This window comes from Rhinolophus ferrumequinum, chromosome 5 (assembly GCF_004115265.2).
Source record: "Rhinolophus ferrumequinum isolate MPI-CBG mRhiFer1 chromosome 5, mRhiFer1_v1.p, whole genome shotgun sequence".
Taxonomy (NCBI): domain Eukaryota; kingdom Metazoa; phylum Chordata; class Mammalia; order Chiroptera; family Rhinolophidae; genus Rhinolophus; species Rhinolophus ferrumequinum.
This window is the reverse complement of record NC_046288.1, coordinates 87973881-87992454: the sequence shown is the minus strand read 5'-3', so window position 1 is coordinate 87992454 and position 18574 is coordinate 87973881. Positions and strand designations below refer to the sequence as shown.

The window sequence follows — 18574 nt, the reverse complement described above, 5'->3', positions numbered from 1 at the left end:
TTGCTGCATTTTAAGAAGTGCTGTTTGAGTTGGAATCACCACTAACTCGTTTTGCTTTTCAGGGAAGTAAGCTCCTCTTCCTACGGTCCTTACAGAGACACTTGCTGTGGACGCGCCACGTCCGCAGTCACTCGGGCATCTTCCCTTTCGTTTCAGCTCCGATCACAGAGCTGAGCTCTCTGTCCTGGCTGCTCTTTCCCTCCTCGTGATCTTTGCGCTGGTTCAGAGCAGGTGCTCCTGGGCATCGAAAGTAGCCCTGGGGCTGGGCCTGCTGGGCGTCTACTGCTACCGGGCAGCCACTGGAAGTGTGCTGTTCCCATGGCAACAAGACAACAAAGACATTTCACGGTAAGTGTGCTGGCCGACCCCAGGCCTTGCTTTGAGCTCTGTTTAATGTTTTATGAACTAGAAAATACCATGCAGTCTTCAGGACACTGGAGTGTGTTGCTTCTGGATTGCGATGTTGTCAACAGTTCTAGAGCCTCCCCAAAAAGACCTCGGTGAACTAATCGTTGCCCTCTGCTTTCTGGTAGGAGAGAGACATGTCAGGGGAGTGTTTGGAGTTTTTTAAAAAGGGATTCTTTAATAACAAAAAATCTGAAAGTAATGAGGGTGAGAGCAGCTAGTGGATGTGTGGGGACAGAGCCAGGAGAACAGTTTCCAGGCTCTCAGCCTCATGTGGAAAGGTGCTGGCTCGGTTATTAGATGGCCGTCAGCTGTAACCGGTTAGTCATCAGCCACTAACATAACTGCCATGTCTGGGCTGGCACAGGGGTTGGCAGAGAAGCGGAGCAGATTGTGGCTAACAAATGGGGTTGGTTGGTAGAGGAGCAGACAGTGGGTTGCGGATCGTGTGGATCTTGCTTCCTGTGTCTCCAGCCCAGCCGCCAGTGAGAGTATGGTGGTGTGGGCCTCCTCTCCGTGGCTCCATTGGTGTTCCTTTTTGGCCTCATCATGTCCTGCATTCTTGTGCAGGGAGTGGGACCAGAGACCCTGCATTACAGGGTGCTTCCCAGCAGTGGAGAAACGAAGGAAGCTTCCTGTAGGGACAGAGTCCCAGAGCGCGGCTTCCAGGCTCTAGACCTGACATGGAAAGGTGCTGGTTCGGGTAGTAAATGGCCATCAGCTGTAACCAGTGAGCCATTAGCCACTAATATAACTGCCGTGGCTATGCTAGCAAGCGCAGATTGCAGCTAGCAAGTGCGGTTAGCAAACAGATGGCGGATTGCGCATCGTGTGGATCCTACTTCCTGTGTCTCGCCCGGCTCCCAGCGAGACTGGGGTGCAGGAAGATCCCTCGTTGGGGTACTGGCAGATGTTTGCTTTTGTGTCTCGACCAGCTGCCATCGAGTATGTAGTGGTATGACTCCCCTCTCTGTGGCTCCGTTGTTGTTCCTCTTTGGCCTCACCATGTCCTGTGTTCTTGTGTGGGGAGTGGGAGCTGAGTCCCCACATGACACTTCCCCATATTTTATGACTCCTGTCAGCCGGGGGCCTCGTGACTGCCGAATCGTGCTTCTGAGTAGCAGCTTCTCTGTCCTCGGTGGTGATTGGGGTGGCGTGAGCAAGGCCGTCTGTAAAGCAAGCTCACAGCCTCCCATGTACCCTCCAGGGCCGGGGCGGTGGGGGTGGGCAGGCACAGGCCCTAAGCACGCACAGCTGCTCACAGTGAGAAACAAGGGAATCGGCCAATGCCGGTGGGGCAAGCCTGACTTCCGAGCGAGCGCTGTGTCTGGCAGCCTGGAAGCTATCGAGTCAGCGATGTCTCTCAGAACACAGGATGTGGAGCAGTGCTCTGATGGACCGCGGCAATGTGTGCGCGTTTCCATGTTGGCGTGGGAGACTGTGCGACATTGGGGGTGATTGTGTTTAGACACGGGCTCAGGTAGATTTGATCTTCCTGTTTCACTTTTTTTTTTTTTTTTTTACTGAATTTGACATTTTATTCAAACACCTGTCTGATCACACATGGTCCAAGAACATTCGAATAATAAACCCAAAAGAAACAAATGTTAACGATTGGTCTTCAAACATTATAGCCAGTAGTGCCCGCCGACATAAAACCACATCCACACCTCAGTGGCCACAAACCATTCAGCGGAGCTTCATGCTGTGAGCTGTTTGAAGCTATCAGTTTGAGCACTATTGACTATTGTTTTCAAGTTCTGAGTAGCTGTAAGGAGCTCCCCAGGGGTTGTAGGAACCAGCTCAACCTTGGCGTAGTGCCAAAATGTGGCCAGTGGAGGCTGTCAGTAAATCATAGTAGTGTTTGGCAGTGCCAGGGCCTTCTCTACAAGGTGACGGACAGACTGGGCCGTGGTTCTAGGACTGAAAGTCCATGGCCTCGAACAGCCAGATGAATCCTTTTTCACTGATTTTTGTATTGCTTCTCTAAGCAGAGAAAGGAAAGCAATGTCTCCTTCTCCTGAAAGGTCAAGGTGAAAGTTGAGGGCCATGCCACTCCATGTGGGTGGCCGAGGGGCCCTAGGAGCACACTGGCACACGACCTGCCAACAGGTGGGGAGCCGAGGTGGTGCCCAGGTGTTGTCCCCTGACACAGGAAAGTCAGGTGGGGACAGCATGGTGTGCGCACTCTCAGGGTGCCCACTCCAGAGTCTGAGTGGGGGCAGGGGTCGCAGCTCTGGGTGCCCGGTGCAGGATGTTGGTTTAAATCTCAAAGTGGGATACGTGACTAACTCCTCACTTCCTCTCAGATGGAGGCGCCTGACTTCAGCATCACTCACTGCAAAACTCAGGTCACTTATCTCACCTTCCATGGACTCAGGCAGTACCTTGTTGGTGTCCAAAATACAGGCTGTGCTGTATCGTCTGTGCTGATTCTGGATCCACCCTGGTCCTGGAGCCCGCCTGGTTCCAGGGTCCCTGACAGCTTCCATGCTCCCCAGACACTGCTGCCCATCAATGGACCAGAGCCCGCCCTCACCCCTCGCTCCTCCTCAGACCCCAGCTCAGCTGCCCTGAGGGCCAAGTCACACTGGCCCGGGCACCAGTGGCCCTTCTCCTAGCATCCTGCCCCACGTCAGACCCCGTTCCTCTCGGCAACACTCTGGTTACTCAGCCTTGCTGGTTCCCCCTTCTGTAGCCCAGCCCTCCTGGGCCCGTCAGTATCTGCTTAGCGCGCACCAGGCCTCAGCCCCTGTGCCCGGCTGGGGGCCTGGGGCAGGTCCAGGCTGCGGCCAGGCACGCGGCAGACCGTGCGCCGAGTGTTTGGATTAAACTAATGACACTAAAAAAGATTTTTTTAAATGTATAAACCTTCCTAAGAAAACCTGAGATCTGAAACTTCAGTCTTTCAAAAGGCATTATTCTGATTATTTCATTATAAAATTTATGTACTTAGCATTACTTTACAGGATGTTTTCTAGTATATATACTGTATTTGATGTATGAAATTTATTTAGAATATGTTTTAGGAATATATGTGTTTCATGAGATAAAATTCTCTGGCCTCCTGTCATAACTGTGTCCTTTACAGCAGCTATAAGTGAAGTGCTGGAAGAATTAACCCTAAGAGCCCTGAGTACCTACTGCGTGCCAGACTCCCAGGGCAGCCCGTGAGTAGCAGGTGCCCTGCCTCTTCACTTCACTGACTTGTTCCCAGTGACAGAGCTAGTGAGCCACACTGGCTGGGCCTGGCCTGTGCAGGCCCCACGGTTGGATGGCACCGTGTGTGCCATGCTTGATTGTGAGTGTACTCAGTTGTGTCTTAGCATTTGTGCACTGTGGAAGCTCTTGACGGAGCTGGACCTGAGCCTGCTGCAGTGGCTTTCCATGTGAACTGTGCACAGCAGGTGGACAGCGCTTCTGGCTCACTGCCCTGGTCCTTGGGCCGGTGAGCACGACCTCCTGAGCCAGCTCCATCAGGAGGACGGGCCTGCTGGGCTGTGGCAGGGACTCGGGAGCTGATGTGCGGAGGCCGACACCTACCTCCACGGAGTTCCCTGGGCGGTGGCACTGTAGCTTGTTTGGTCAGCGAGTTGGACACTCACTCTTCATGGGAACGTGTGCGTTTCAGTCTTTCCAGCTGGCACTAACGAATCTAATGTGTTTTGCTTTTTTTCCCCTTAGGGGTGTTGTTGAAGCTCGTTTTGTTTATGTCTTTGTCCTTGGCATTCTGTTCATGGGTACCAAAGACTTGCTTAAATCTCAAGTTACTGCTGCCGCCTCCAAGGTCAGGACCAGGGGTTTATGGGAGACGCACAGCGGCTTCATCCTTCTGGCGGCGCTGCTCTCCAGGCCACACAACCTGCCCGTCTTAGTGTCCTGCCTCGCAATCCAGGCTGTGATGGCCAAGTTCATCTGGAAGCCCCTGAGGCACGATGCCGTGGAGGTCACTGTGATGCATTACTGGTTCGGTCAAGCGTTCTTCTATTTTCAGGTCGGTTTTCATTGTTGCTGTGGGTAGAAGACAACTAACTTTTTTATTTTTATTTTTATAAATTTTATTGGGGAATATTGGGCAACAGTGCGTCTCTCCAGGGCCCATCAGCTCCAAGTCATTGTCCGTCAGTCTAGTTATGGAGGGCGCAGCTCACTGGCCCATGTGGGAATCGAACCGGCACCCCGGTTGTTCAGATTTCACGCTCTAACCAACTGAGCCTTCCGACCGCCCCATGACTAACTTTTTATATGTCATTTACCTTTTAGTTTTCCTTTGAGAATATTCTGCCATAAATTGCGAAGCTACAGTGTTTTGGGGTTTTTTTTAAGATTTTATTGGGGAACAGTGTGTACTTCCAGGACTTTTTTTTTTCCAACTCAAGTTGTTGTCCTTTCAGTTTTAGTTGTGGAAGGTGCCGTTCAGCTTCAAGTTGTTGTCCTTTCAGTCTTAGTTGTGGAGGACGCAGCTCAGCTCCAGGTCCAGTTGCTGTTACTAGTTGCAGGGGGCGCAGCCCACCATCCCTTGCAGGAGTCGAGGAATCGAACCGGCAACCTTGTGGTTGAGAGGACACTGGCCCATATGGGAATCAAACTGGCAGCCTTCGGAGTTAGGAGCACGGAGCTCCAACCGCCTGAGCCACTGGGCCGGCCCGAGGTTACAGTGTTTTTCACTTGTTCAGTGAAAGAACTGTCATTATGGAAGGATGGGTCCCGCTTTAGTCCCACGGGTGTTTCATTCGATACAATATGCTGAGCTAGGAGGCACATCATGTCCACGTTGCTTTACCTGATGAGGATGCTGACCCTGCTGTCTCATGCCCTCTCCCCTGCTGTCAGCACTGGTACTTTTGAGTGTCCCCACTTGGTTATTAGCCCCCTGGGGCCCAGTAGTTGTCCCATCTTCTCTGCAGTTTTGAAAGGCCCGTCAGGGGCAAGCCCAAGCCGCCTCCATGACAGACCTGAGTGTGCACCTTCGTACCTGGAAGGGCACCCGGACGGGTGGACAGAAGCACCAGCTCCTGAGCTCCAAGGGACCCGGTTCCATCCCAGCCTCCCTGTGTGGAGCTCGGAGCCGGCCCTTGACCTGGCCCCTCCCAGCAGCTGCGTGCTCCAGTGACTGTGGTGTGCAGTTCCCAGCAGAGCTGCAGGGCCATGGCCTCAGCAGCAGTGTCCAGCCCTGCCGAGCTGGGTGGCCTCTTGCAGGTGCCTGCTGTGCCGTAGCACCCTCGGCTGTGGTGGGGGATCGGAAGCTCCCTTCCTCCTTGGTGGTTGTGAGGAGTACCGTTACCGGCCTCACACGAGGGGCGGTCCGTGCGGACGGAGCTCTCAATGCCGGCGGTGCTCCTTGACCTGGTGAAGGGGTCACAGCAGAGGTCTGTGTAGAACCACAGTCCCAAACTGACGAGGAGTTGCTGGCCATTGCCAGAAAGTGCCAGGTGAGGGAGGCCGCGTGCTGTTGGCCAAGACGCTGGGTGAGAAGTGCTGGTGGGCTTAGCCTGCACAGGCTGACTCCGGTGGGCCTTCTGACATTTCAGTTCGTGTGTCTGTGGTGTTTCAAAGGCCACAGCTTTCCCAGAGCCGTCTGAAGAAATCTAGGAGGTCACAGGCCTTGTGGGTTGGGGGGACATGCAGAGCTTGTCGGAATTCTAGAGCGCCAGCCAGGAACGGGAAGGAAACCAAGGGACCAGCTGTGAGCACAGGCATCGTGAGGCGGGGGGCACATCTGTGGGCCCCTGTCGGTGTGGTTTACATCCACCTGTGTCAAGGCCCTTCAACGTGGGGCTGCTCCGTGTCACTTAATTATTGTACAGGACTCCTAAGTTGGTTGAGCATTTCAGAAATTTCCAAATGGCGTGTGTCAGCCTCAGTTCCCTCTCTTCGTCCACAAGTCATGGTGCAGGCCTGTTTTGGGGGGTGGCCTCCCCTCCAGTGGTCTGTTAATAACCATCACTCAGTCTGACCACAAGGGCCTGGTGGGGGATGGGAACACTGCCAGCGCGTGAAATCACCACGCCCTCATTCCTTCTCTACGCTCCCCAGGCACCACACTAGAGAGTGTGTGTGTGATAATATGGAACACTCCTGGTTCAGGGGCATGCGGCCAGTCACGGCTCTGTGGGGGGCGACGCTGGCAGCACCTGACGAGTCACAGTCCGCAGAGCCGTCCTCTGTTCGCAGACTGTTGACACGGCAGACCCTGCTGGCATGGTCGGGAGGCTCCCCCAGGCTTCTCTGAGCTGAGGCCTGGCTGCCAGGAGACTCACGGAGCCACAGTTTGCTCTGAGTGAGGAGACAGCCTGTGAGGTTGTGTTTGCTCCTCTGTGAGAACGAAGCTGGGGCCGTGGATGTGATGCTGGTCCATCTCCAGTGATTCCCTCAGGCGGCAGAAGCACACATGTCTGATGACCGGGATTCCCACAGCGGCACCAGTGTGTTGGGGGCCCAGCGAGTACAGCCTGCACGGGTCTGGTCCTGTGCAGCTGGCCCCACAGCCTGTGGGACAGTGATGAGGCGCAGTGCAGGGACGGGACCAGTCATGGGGTCTCCAGTCACCTGCCAGGTGTCACCCCCTTCTCCATCCCACCACACTACCCTCACCCTAGCAATTTGGACACTTGTGCTCCCCCCAGCAGCTCCGGGGTCTTCTCAGTCTCCAGGGAGGGGCTTCTGGACAGGATGTTACATAACTGGGGACAGCCCAGGTGGCCGTGGGCGCAGTGGACTAGGGAAGCTGCACAGCGGAGGTGACTGTCGAGGGTTGGGGTCAAATGATGAGGGGAGCAAATGAGTGACCCCAACATGTTTGGAGGTCCTGCATCACGGCCCCGTGACGGCAGCCACCAGAGGAGGCCGTCGGGCTTGCCACTTGAGTTTGCAGAGTTGTAAACACCAGCCAGAATTGTGTCCTGGGCCTCAGGATAAATGGCTCTGGAGAGGGACGTTAGCTGGGCTGGGACAAACAATTGTGCTATCAGATGTGTAAGAGTCCTAAATATGTGAGGAAGTCCACCAGCATCCGTAAGGACTGCATGTGGAGAGAGTGGCTGAATGTTAGGGGACTCTCCTCTTGAACGAAACCCTGCCCCTCGTGTGCAGGACGAGCTGTGTGGCAGGACTTACTCACCGGGCTGGGTGGTGACAGGCTAGGATCTCGGGTCTGACATATCTGGATACCGAACAGCTGAGCCCTCCCAGAGGCCAGCTTGCCTTTAGCCTGCAGCGCGAACCCACTGGACCATGTTGCCTCTAGGGTCACATGCAGCCTTCAACAGGGCCCCTGGCAGGGGGTGGGGTCTGTCTTAACACAGACAGGTCTGGGAGACTCAGAATTTGTGCAGTTCGTCGGCAGACAGGTTGTGTGGTTTCTCAAAGGTGAGAGACGTTCACTTACTGCTCTGGGCCGGGGAGGGAGGCAGGCAGGTGGAGGGACAGTTCGCCCAGCGTCGGCCTGGGACAGAGAGCAGTGGACGGGGGCTGGGCTCCTGTGTGTCCACACACTGTGAGCATGGCTGTCGGTGGCTCTTCGCGGTCACTGGCAGCTGTGCCAGTGCCATCCCTCCCTGTGTTCTAGGGGAACTCCAACAACATGGCCACAGTGGACGTCTCGGCGGGCTTCGTGGGCCTGGACACGTACGTGGCCATCCCAGCTGCACTCCTGACGCTGTTTGCAACGTACATGGGGCCCGTGCTATGGGCCAGCCACCTGCTGAACTTCCTGAGCTCAGAAGCCGGCAGGTGAGGCTCCCTGGTTCTGCAGCAGCATCTGCTGCAGGGCGGCCCTGGCCTGGAGCCAGGCAGTGTGGACAATGGCCGCGGTCCACACTGCAGGGCCTTCGTCACTCCTCTTTAGGCAGATCGCTGTTGGCTGAGGTGGCAGGTGTGGCAACCCCACTGGGTGTCACTGTGGGAGGCACCTGTTTACCATGTGTGACACCAAGATGCAAAGAGGGGCCGTGTCCTGGGCGCGCCACATAGCCTCACTGTCCGGCCAAGAAGGGTACAGGGTCAGTAGGCTCCCAGCTAAACGCAGGCCCTGGGCTGTTCCCAGGAGAGCGTCAGCAGAGCCCGGGACAAGGCCCGTTCAAACACCAAGCTCTCCCTGAGTTTCCCTTTGAGTTGGTGCAGTGGCCCCAGGAGGTGACGAGGTAAGACCTGGGGTCTTACCCTGATGGCTTGGGTCCCTAGTGGACCCATGGTGCAGGCATAAGGACCGTCTCCAGGAGCTCACGGTTGGTGGGGGCAGCAGCGAAATGAACCAGCTGCAAGCAGAGGCCATCGTCGCACAACGGAGCCAGGTGGCTGGGCCCCTGGGTCAGAGGGCGTCTCTGCGTCCCCTGAGCGGGCGTGTGGGGAGGGGCAATCAAGGTGTGTGTGGGGGCAGGTGGAAGGGCCGAGGCCGCCTGCTGTGTGCGAGGGGAAGTGAGCAGAGGGTGGTGAGCGCCTTTGTGGAGAGGAGAGGTCAGCATGGGCGGGGCTGTGGCCGCGAGGGCTGGTGTCGACTGGACACGATAGTTTTCCAGGTAGTCCACCAAGAGGAGGGTTTATTGGGGAAAGGAAACAAAACAAATCCATCCCACCCGTGTGAGAACGTGCCCCTCAGGTCAGGCACCCACACGCGCAGGGCTCCACTCCCCTTCTAAGATGGCCTCTTTATATCTGTCCCCTCCCTGCCTGACTCAGGACGTAAGACCCATAGAGTTTTAACAGGAAGGCAGGCCTAGAGAGGAGCAGGAAGCCCAGCTCCATCCACAGACCTCCCAGCTCCTGGGGCGTTCTCTTTTTTTTTCCTCCCTTTCTTCCCCCCGCCACTTCAGTTCAAGCCGTTGTTTCTCAGTCTAGTTGTGTAGGACGTAGCTCCCTGGCCCATGTTGGTGTTGTGAGCCTTGCCCTCCCCCCGACTGAGGCAGTCGGTCGCCAGTCGTTGGTCGGCTGCTCACAGCAGCTCACGGCAGCTCTTGCCAGTGGGGTGGCCACTCACGATGGCTGCCAACCACTCACGCTGGCTGCCAACCACTCACGCTGGCACTAGCCACTTAGGCGGCTCACGGCAGCACACAGCAGCCTGCAGTAGCCCACGCCGACCTCCGGCTGCTCACCGCAGCCCAGCTCCAGGGAGAGCTGTTGTTCACAGTGTTAGCTGTAGAGGGCGCAGCTCACTGGCCCATGTGGGAATCCAGCAAGCGTTCCAACCACCTGAGCCACTAGGGCCAGCCCCTGGGACCGTTCTCTTAAAGTACCAGTTCGTTTTTATCACTGGATGGCATCTGGGAGCTGGCATCAGGGAGTGGGGCCTGGTCCACGGGCCTGAGCAGCCCCTTTGTAAAGCACAAGTCTGAGAGTGCACACTTGTACACGCACAAGCACGCACCCACACGTGTGTGCACCATGAGCAACATGCACACTCACAGCTCTGGGCCCTATACAGAGCTCCTGCTGCTCACGCTTCCTGTCCACACCCTTCGTGCAGGAACATGGTGCCCCCAACACCCCCAGCACACAAACCAGCCACCCCAGGGGGTGTGCTGACTTCCCGTCTGCACCCCATTCTCCTGGGTCCCCGTCCTCATGCACACCAGTGCGACTGCTATGCTGGGGAGAGGTGTGGGGAGGGGGATGCAGTGACATGTGGCATGCGCTGGCCACCGAGGGGCCACCTAGACGCTTGTCCGGGTGTTTGCCAGGAGGTAATAGGACCAGAATCCGGAAAGCCTGACCCCGAGGATTTGTGGGGTAGCTGAGGAACAAAAGGTGCCCTGACGATGGGACTTGTCATTTTTAAATAATAAGTTTGGAAGTTGCCTTAAAGAATAGGTTAGATTTCTGTGCCGCTGGTACTGACGGTTTGAGAACACGGGAATGACCTTCATGTACCTGTCCTCTTTCACGTGCTGTTCTGCACTGCAGTTTGCTTAGCTCGCACTCTTGGGCCAGTGTCCCCAGACCCAGCCAGCAGATGCTCCATAGGCAGCACAAAAAAGGTTCAGATGTGTATCTCATTCTTGTGTGTTTTTTCTCTTCGTTGTTTACAATTCACTATATATATGATATATTCGCATAGTAGTACATTTGTATGGTTTTGATGAGATGCAGAATTTGGGGTGCATTTTTCAAACATCCTTCACCAGCTGTGGTGGCCCCAGAGAGTGACTGGAAGTGCCTGCCTGCAGCTGCTGTCCTCTTGGGCAACTCAGTGCCCATCAGAAACGCAGACTCCCACCCACCACACCTGGACTGAGCAACCTGGTCAGTCTCAAGGTGAGACTCTGGTTGCCACGTGGTGTAAAAGTGTCGGAGGCTAATGACGTTTCCTTTCCGTTAACAGTGGTTCAGCCCTGAGTCGCGCGTGCTTCTGCTACGCACTGGTTTGTTCCCTCCCAGCTTCCGCATATATCATTTTGGTGACATCCCTGCGCTATCATTTGTTCATATGGAGTGTGTTCTCCCCAAAACTCCTCTATGAGGGAACACATCTACTCGTTACAGCTGCCATCTGTGTTCTCTTCACGGCCGTGGATCAGACCCACACGAAGCCTTAGCCTAGTCCATTAAGACAAATGGAAACAGAAGATATGTGCAAAGTCTAGTGTTGACTTCGTGGATTTGACTAATAAAAATGTGTTTAAATGAAAGATGATTCTAAAAAAAACCTCAAATTCTACAATGTTGTTGGATAGCTTCAATTTATTTGACTACTATACTTGAATTTGTATTAAATAGTTAGTGGGTTAATAACAGGTCACTTTAAAATACTTAATTTGAATATGAACCATGTTTCCTGTTGACAATCGCGACAGAAACTTTTGAACTTTCATTTTCCTCTTGATAAGTTATGATTTGATCCAAGATATATGTGTTTTAATTGATACATAGAAAGGTTGCAGGTTTGTCATGTGTGTGACCTCCAGAGAGCCTGGCAGCCCTGTGGGGGCGGCTTGTCTGCTGCCAGGCTTGTCTTGCAGAGCTCAGGCCCTTTACCACCTAGAAACCGCTTGGGATCCCAAGGAGATTTGGTTTACATGGGTTACATCTGTCAGCATTAATGGTGTTTGGAATTAAAACTAAGACATTTCAAAAAAATTTATTAATTTAAAAATAAATATAGAAACCCGTTGCATGTTTCTAGAACATATTTTTAAGAAAAATATATTTTCCAAAACAAAAACATTTAGCAAGAAGAAGGGCATTATTTTATATTTTTGCAAACTTCCTTAGTGTCTGGCTTAATTAAAGAAGGGTGGGTTCCCCATTCAGTCAGTTATCTGTGTGTTCAGGGGAAGCGGTCACACGAGATGTAGTTAGAGCAGGAGGAGGATATCCTCGTCCTGATCCTCGTGGGCTTGCTCTTCTGATACTGCTCTAGAACTCAACAAATGATAGTTTCTTAAAGGTTGGTTGGAAGAAAAAGAAATGAGTGCATGTAAAACAGGTGAGAGCCTGCTGAGGTCTGCCCTGCGTCAGGGCTGCCCCTGCGTGGTCACCGCTCCAGGACAAGCCTGTCACATGTCACTGTGGGAGGCCGGGGTGGCACGGAACTCTGTACTATTTTCCCAACTTCTTGTGAGATTTAACCTATTTCAAAATAAAAGTTATTTTGAAAAGGAAAAGATTAATTGCACTGTGTAACCTGAAACCATATCACGGAACTTTTGGCTTCATTAAAATCCAGTGCTCTGTCCTGCACCCGGGTGTGACTTTCCACACGTCGACACAATGCACTCTTCAGTACCAAAACCCACCGGTGCCTTCGCCAACACTATCATCAGAAAGCTCTTGGAATATGGGAAGCACAGTGCCAGATGCAGGTTTTCCAAAACTCTTTACCTCGGTGCGCAAACCCAGATTTTAGGAATGGCAGCATATGCTGTTTTCTCCTTGTACTGACTTTGTTTGCAAGGGAATGTCTGCCACCCATCCAACCCCAAACAGACACTTGGTCGTTCCTTCAAGTAGAAGTGGCGTTCCGCAACAGAGGGGCTTTCCTGGGCACAAACTCGGGGTCTGGGTACAGCCCAGTCCACGTCACACGGCATCACAGGTGTGGATTGCCACAGATAGGTCACTGCCGCTGCTTCTCCAAGGACGTCCTGGGGAAGCTGGCACTCTCTTCACTGAGGTGAAGAGCGCAGTGACCACAGCACAACAATTGGACCTTTGCCTTTAAAATTCTTCTGATTCAGAAAAGTACTGTAATCAAACAGGAAGAGGAAACTGGACGTGCTCAGTCCCATCCACGGCGGCCTGTGGAGCGTGTTCAGAGGACGGCCCTCGGTCATGGTAGCTGAGGTGTGAGGATGACCATCAGGATTGGCTCCTGAACAGGTGTTTGCTTAGCAACGCTCTGCGAGCCAGCACGCCCTAGGCTCTGGGAGCCCTGCTCTCTCAGCATTGGCATTCTCATGGAGGCACGTGTAGTTCAGATCTATTGCTCAGTGCTGAAAAGAAAAATGAAGGCAGGGAAAGTATAAAGACGGGCAAGAATGCTATTTTTAGCAAGGATATTAAGAAACAGCTTTTCCGAGGAAGGAACTTTTGAACAGAACCCTGTACAAAGTGAGGATGAGCTGTGCCTAGGTCAGCGAGGACCAGCACGTGCCAAGTCCCTGAGGCAGCAAAGAAACCTGAGAAAGACCTGAGACCAGGGAAGGAATCGTAGGAGATGAAGTTGAGAAGGAGATATGGCGGGCTGGCTGTCCCCCAGAGCGCTCACAGGAGCACAGATGATGGAGAGAGGGCCACTCGGGTGCTGGAGGGGCAGGTGGCAGGCCTTGGGAAAGAAATGTTTGCAAGGCCTTTGCATCCAATCATCCCACCGTCCTGTACTTTATTATCAGAACTAATTCCAGATTGAAAATAGGCAGAGAGGCTGAGATCCTGCTTGAGGCCACGTGAGTGTTGTACACTGACTGGCCAGACAGCACGAGGCTCTGTGGGGAAGCCATTGCGTGGTGAAGAACGTGTGACAAGACCAAAGCACTAGAGACCTGGTCCAGGGTCAGGGGCCGTCCGGCTCCGTGGCCGGGGTGGGGTGGGGGGCCACCTAGCGGGCTCCGTGTATAGCAGCTGCTCGGCCTCAGGCTGTGCCTCCTCCTGTTTCCTTCAACCAAAACCTTCTTGTTTTTCCTCTCTCCCCTCGTCTCCTCTGTCTTACATCCCCAGGGCCCACCCATCCCCCTTTTTAAGAAATAATGAGATGATATCATTTGTAATTTTTTATATTATAAATACTTAAAACAATAAAGACACCACATTTTTAAAAGAAAGTATTTTAAAGTATCCCCACCCAGAAGCAACAATCACTAACATTTGGTAACCGCAGTTCACGGCAGCTCTGGGGGCGGGAGGCAGGATGTGTCCATGAGGATAACCATGATAATACGTATTGCTTCTATAACCCAAAGTACATACATTTAACAGGAAAGAGAGAAATTAAAGTGAAACGAAAGGAAGTGCTGCACTTTGGGAAAATGATTTTATTACAAGAAGCGTTAGTTCATAAATATTCGTATAAAATTAAGAAGAAAGTTTATGAAAACACTGAGACTGAAGCAACGTAAATTTTTAAAAATTATTGTTTCCTGTGTTAGCCCTTAGCTATGGACTCGCTGCTATGAAACGTGACAAAATTAACACACATTCTTCCTTCTCCCACCTACCAAATTTTCTTCTAGAATTAACACAATTTATAACATACATTTTATTCTGTAATTTACACAACTGCTCAGTTTTGATCTGTAATAAATGATCATGGCTCACTACCACCCCCCCCCCAAACACACACACACACAGACCCTCCCCCGTCCTTTACCCCCCTGCTTTTTCTTTATTATCTTCCCTTGATTTGCAGGACAATTTTATTATCTATTAAATTTTTTTAGAAAGGATTCATAATGTGGACTTTGTAAATGTTTGTATCTGTGTAATATCTGGTGTGGAATTCTTATGCCACAGGGTCCCCCTCGGGACACGCAGACATCACTCTGCTGTCATCTGTGGTCCAGATTATCCAAACCCTTATGCGTGACTCATTTCCACTGGGTCATTCTTTTTTTATTTCTTCCTCTCGTCCCCTTTCCTTTCTTCCTTTCTTCTGTTTTCTCTGTCTTTCTGCATTTTTTCAATTCCCTTTCGAAGGTTTTCTAGAACAGTGGTTTTTTTTCCTCCTCATTTTTTATTTACCGTCTAGTTTTATCTTTTCCAGTTAGTTGCATAGCTGGAATCATACAGTATGTAGCATTTTCAGATTGGCTTCTGTCACCCAGTAATATGCATTTACAGTTCCTGCACATCTTTTGAAGGCTCGCGAGTTTCTTTTTAGTGCTGAATAATAATCCAGCTGTCCGGATGGACCACAGTGTGTCTGTCCATCACCTAGTGAGGGACACCCTGGTTGCTTCCCAGTGTTGCAGCCATGCATAAAGATGCTGTAAACACCTGTGACTGCCCAGGGTCTCTCGGCAGGATCCGCCCACGTGCCACTCACAGGATCCTTGGGACCCAGTGTCCCTTGCAGGGACCTGACAGGAGCAAAGGAAGGTCCTGATCTTGACTGCACAAAGCCCACAGCCCATGTCAGGAAGGGTGGGGGCTCAGGGAGGGGGGCCGTGGGAAAGGAAGCCTGCACTTTGGGCTCGTTTGACTGCGAGACAGGGTGTTCACCTCTGTCAACAGCTGGGGGTGACTTGGGAACAGATTCGGGGGAAACACCGGTCAGTTGTCAATTTCAAGGATCCAGGAAAGAGGATGTAGTCGCGGACCAGCGTGCCCCTCACCTGTGAGCAACATCTGTGGTCTTCATCAAACACAATACTGATTTGAAACAAAAAGCCAAAACTCCACTGGGCGGGTGGGGAGAGTGGCTGTCTATTGAGCTGTGGCTGTAAAAAAACCTAACCGCAGGGAGTGGGGGTATCACTTTGTGAGGGGTATAAATGATAAATGTCTTTTACATTGTTTTGTACACCTGCAACTAATAAAAGACAAAAACAAAACTAACTGCAATGCTCAATGGTAAGAAATCAGTAATAATTTCTTACCAAAATGGAAATAACCAGAATTGCAGTGTAATCATTTTTCTATAAAAACAGAGGCATATTCCCAAAGAAAATGGTTGCTTTCAGGGGTGGAAATACAGAGTAGAAGGGTAAAACAATAATACAACTGACCTTTAAATCAGATGCATTATTGCATGTTGATTTAAAATCAACATACACGTTACTACAATTTACCACAGTGACAGATTCATCCAGGAAAAAAACATGATTATTATAATTGATGAAAAAAGACATTAATAGTGTTAAAAACAAATTCCACTTAGTAAGTTTGGAGATCCATTAGCCTCATTAAAAGATTCATGAACTTGGCTACAGCTCATCTAGCAAACAGAGGGCAAAAAACATTCCTAGCAAACTGAAAATGGAAGGACACTCCCTGATGTCTTAAAAGGAATCTACCAGGATCCGGACGAACCCCACGCTCAGTGACTTGTCAGAAACCAGACGAGGAGGCCCAGCGTCCCCAGCGGTGCTCAGGCTTGTGATGCAGATCTTGGAGAGAATGCTTGCGCTGGAAAGTGTGCCGAGGGGTTGGGAAGACAAGCAAAACCACCATCAGAAGACAATGGAAATACACAGATTATTAGAACCGAAAAGACGTTTTTGCAAACTTGCTCAGCACAAAATCAGTATGCCAGGTCAGTAATAGTCTTTAAACCAGCAACACATATATAGAAGATGTAGTTTTTTGAAAGAGGACACATAATAGCCACAGAAACTAAAACGCATCTCGGGGAAAATCAAACAAAAGTCAAGCAATGCATTTACAGATGAACATATTAAACTGTATTGAAAAACATAAAAGAATCCTGAATAAGTGGAGAGAGAGACCCATGTAAAGGTGGAAGGAAGCAAATGTGTCAAGAGGACATTCTTCCCAAATTAACATGCAAACCCAATGTGGTACCAGCCGTCCTGGCATGGTTCTGCAAGGCACGTGACAGTCTCATCTAAAATGCACATGGAAAATGCCAGGAACACCACTTTGAAGAAGAAAGACACGGGATGTAGAAAAAAATGAACATAGAAGAAAAATTGTAAATATAGAATATCAGAATGTGAGATATGATGTTACAAACACCTTAAAAAGAATTATTTAATAAAGGAAATGAAATAATTGGCTTAACATGATAAACGAGTGCTAGAAAAAAATAGCTATCCATACAGCAAAGGGTAAAATGATAAAGGGGAGGGGGGATGGATGGAGAGAAGGAGAGAGAGAGGTAGATGATGGATAATTAGAGGTAGGTGTATACAACACACACATATAATAACACAGGATCTCACCTTACAAACAAAGATAAGTTCCTGGGTGGATTAAAGACCTGAACATAAAAGAAAACTAAGTTTTACAACAAAAGGAAAACTGAAACACGGGGATAGGGAGGATTTCTTAAGCAAGACACAGGAATACAAGCCATAATGGAAATGATTAATAAATGTGATTTAGGTTTTGACAAATGATCACAAACAAATGAAAACCAATTAAGTATGATCGGGGATAAGGTATTTGCGAACCCCAGAGGGGTACCCAGCGTATGTGTCCTGGAATGCTGGAGACAGTAAGTAAAAAAACAAGTGATTTTTTTTTTTAAGCTAGAGAATAAGAACTCAGAAGACAATCAGTACATACATCTCGCTAGTAATAGTGGAAATGCAGATGAGAACAATGTAACCCCATTTCACAGCAACCCACAAGAGGACAAGGGGAGGTGCTGGGGGTGGGGGTACCCGTGGGGCCTGGAGAAAGTCTCAACTGTAAATAAGACCCAGAGAGGACTTTGGTTGGGACACTGATTATAACAACGGAAAAGGAAATACCCTAAGAGGCCCTCAGGAATACGCTGTGGTTTACCTACCCAGTGGGATGCCTGTCGGTTAGCACCACAAACCCCAAAACAGTGTTGAGTGCAAGAGCGCATACTGCGTGAAGATTAAGTGTAGCTTGGCACCACTATGTGCCGTTTAGAAATGTGCAAGGCGGCTCTAGTGTGCACGGACACGCTATTTCATGGCAATAGCACAAAATCTCCCTGGGAATGACCCACAACCAACTGGAGATGTGTGGTGGCCCACAGGTGGGGGGGGTTAAGGGGGGTGGGTCTGCTGCTCCCGGGACACTATATATTTAACAAAGAAGAGAAATGTGGACAGATAGGGAAATAACAGTTTAAACTTAAACTGTTTCACTTTTGGTGGCAATGCAGCCAGTCTCATGGTGGTAACGTGAGTGTTATATTACGTGCGGTGCTTTACATTTCACATGTTTCCTGATCAAAATAAAAGAAATCTGTAGGAAAGGGGCTGTTCCAGGTGAGACCACTTACCACACAGCTACTGCGCATTTCAAACGCGACTGGTCCCAATCGAGATGTGCTCTCCAGTTCTCCCAGGAATGGCACAGGCTCTCATGGGACAGGCAGGTGGGAATGGTCCAGGCAGCTTGTGGGGATGGTGGGGGACAGGCGGGCAGGAGGTGAGGATGGAGGGGCACCTTGGCGGCTCCAGATGGCAGAGAAGCCTCAAGCTACTGAAATGAAGTCATGCATTTAGGAAAACATGGGCGATTTACACTTGAAAGGCAGAGGGAAGATGTGGGAACCCTGCAGCTCAGGCGCCTGCACAGCAGACACTGACCTGCAGGTGAACTTGAGAGAAGCAAAGGCAATGGAGCAGCTGGGTCAGGACAAGGGATAGGAACTGTGTCCAAGGCTGGGAAGTCGCAGAGCAGCACGAAGAAAGTTCCCACAATAAGCAAGACTGAGGCCAACCCGAGGTCCTGCATCTGTGCCCAGGTGGCAGGAGCCCCTGTCACAGGGAGAGGTCCGTTTCAGAGCAGCCTGGGCCATGAGCCGCTGGTCCTTCAGCCTTTTGGCCTCGCTCTCCCAGCTGCACTAGGAGACCCTCTCCCCTGCTCCCTGAGGCCACTTCTGCCCCGATCTGCCATGGAGTGACATGTATCAGCATGGATTTGTACAATAATTCAGTTGTTTATGGCTGTCATCTGGAAATAGTTGCAAATAAGCCAAATGTAACTTATTTTCGTAAAGCTTTTTTCCTTGGGCAATTAATTTTACTGTTTGAGCTTTGTTTAGAATACTCCTCAGACAGGTCTGTTCAGG

At 51.1% G+C, this 18574-nt stretch overlaps 1 protein-coding gene across 3 annotated transcripts in view; it reads left to right on the top strand.

Annotated features, from left to right (window-relative positions):
- Positions 1 to 12005, top strand: part of PIGG (phosphatidylinositol glycan anchor biosynthesis class G) — a 32571-nt gene extending 20566 nt beyond the window's left edge. For all 3 annotated transcript variants that reach the window (XM_033105945.1, XM_033105944.1, XM_033105946.1), the window contains 4 exons: positions 157 to 348; positions 4090 to 4399; positions 7973 to 8136; positions 10724 to 12005. In XM_033105945.1, coding sequence (XP_032961836.1) covers positions 157 to 348; positions 4090 to 4399; positions 7973 to 8136; positions 10724 to 10937 — 880 coding nt within the window. In that variant the 3' untranslated portion in view covers positions 10938 to 12005. The remainder of the gene's footprint in view (positions 1 to 156; positions 349 to 4089; positions 4400 to 7972; positions 8137 to 10723) is intronic.
- Positions 12006 to 18574: the final 6569 nt, after the last annotated feature.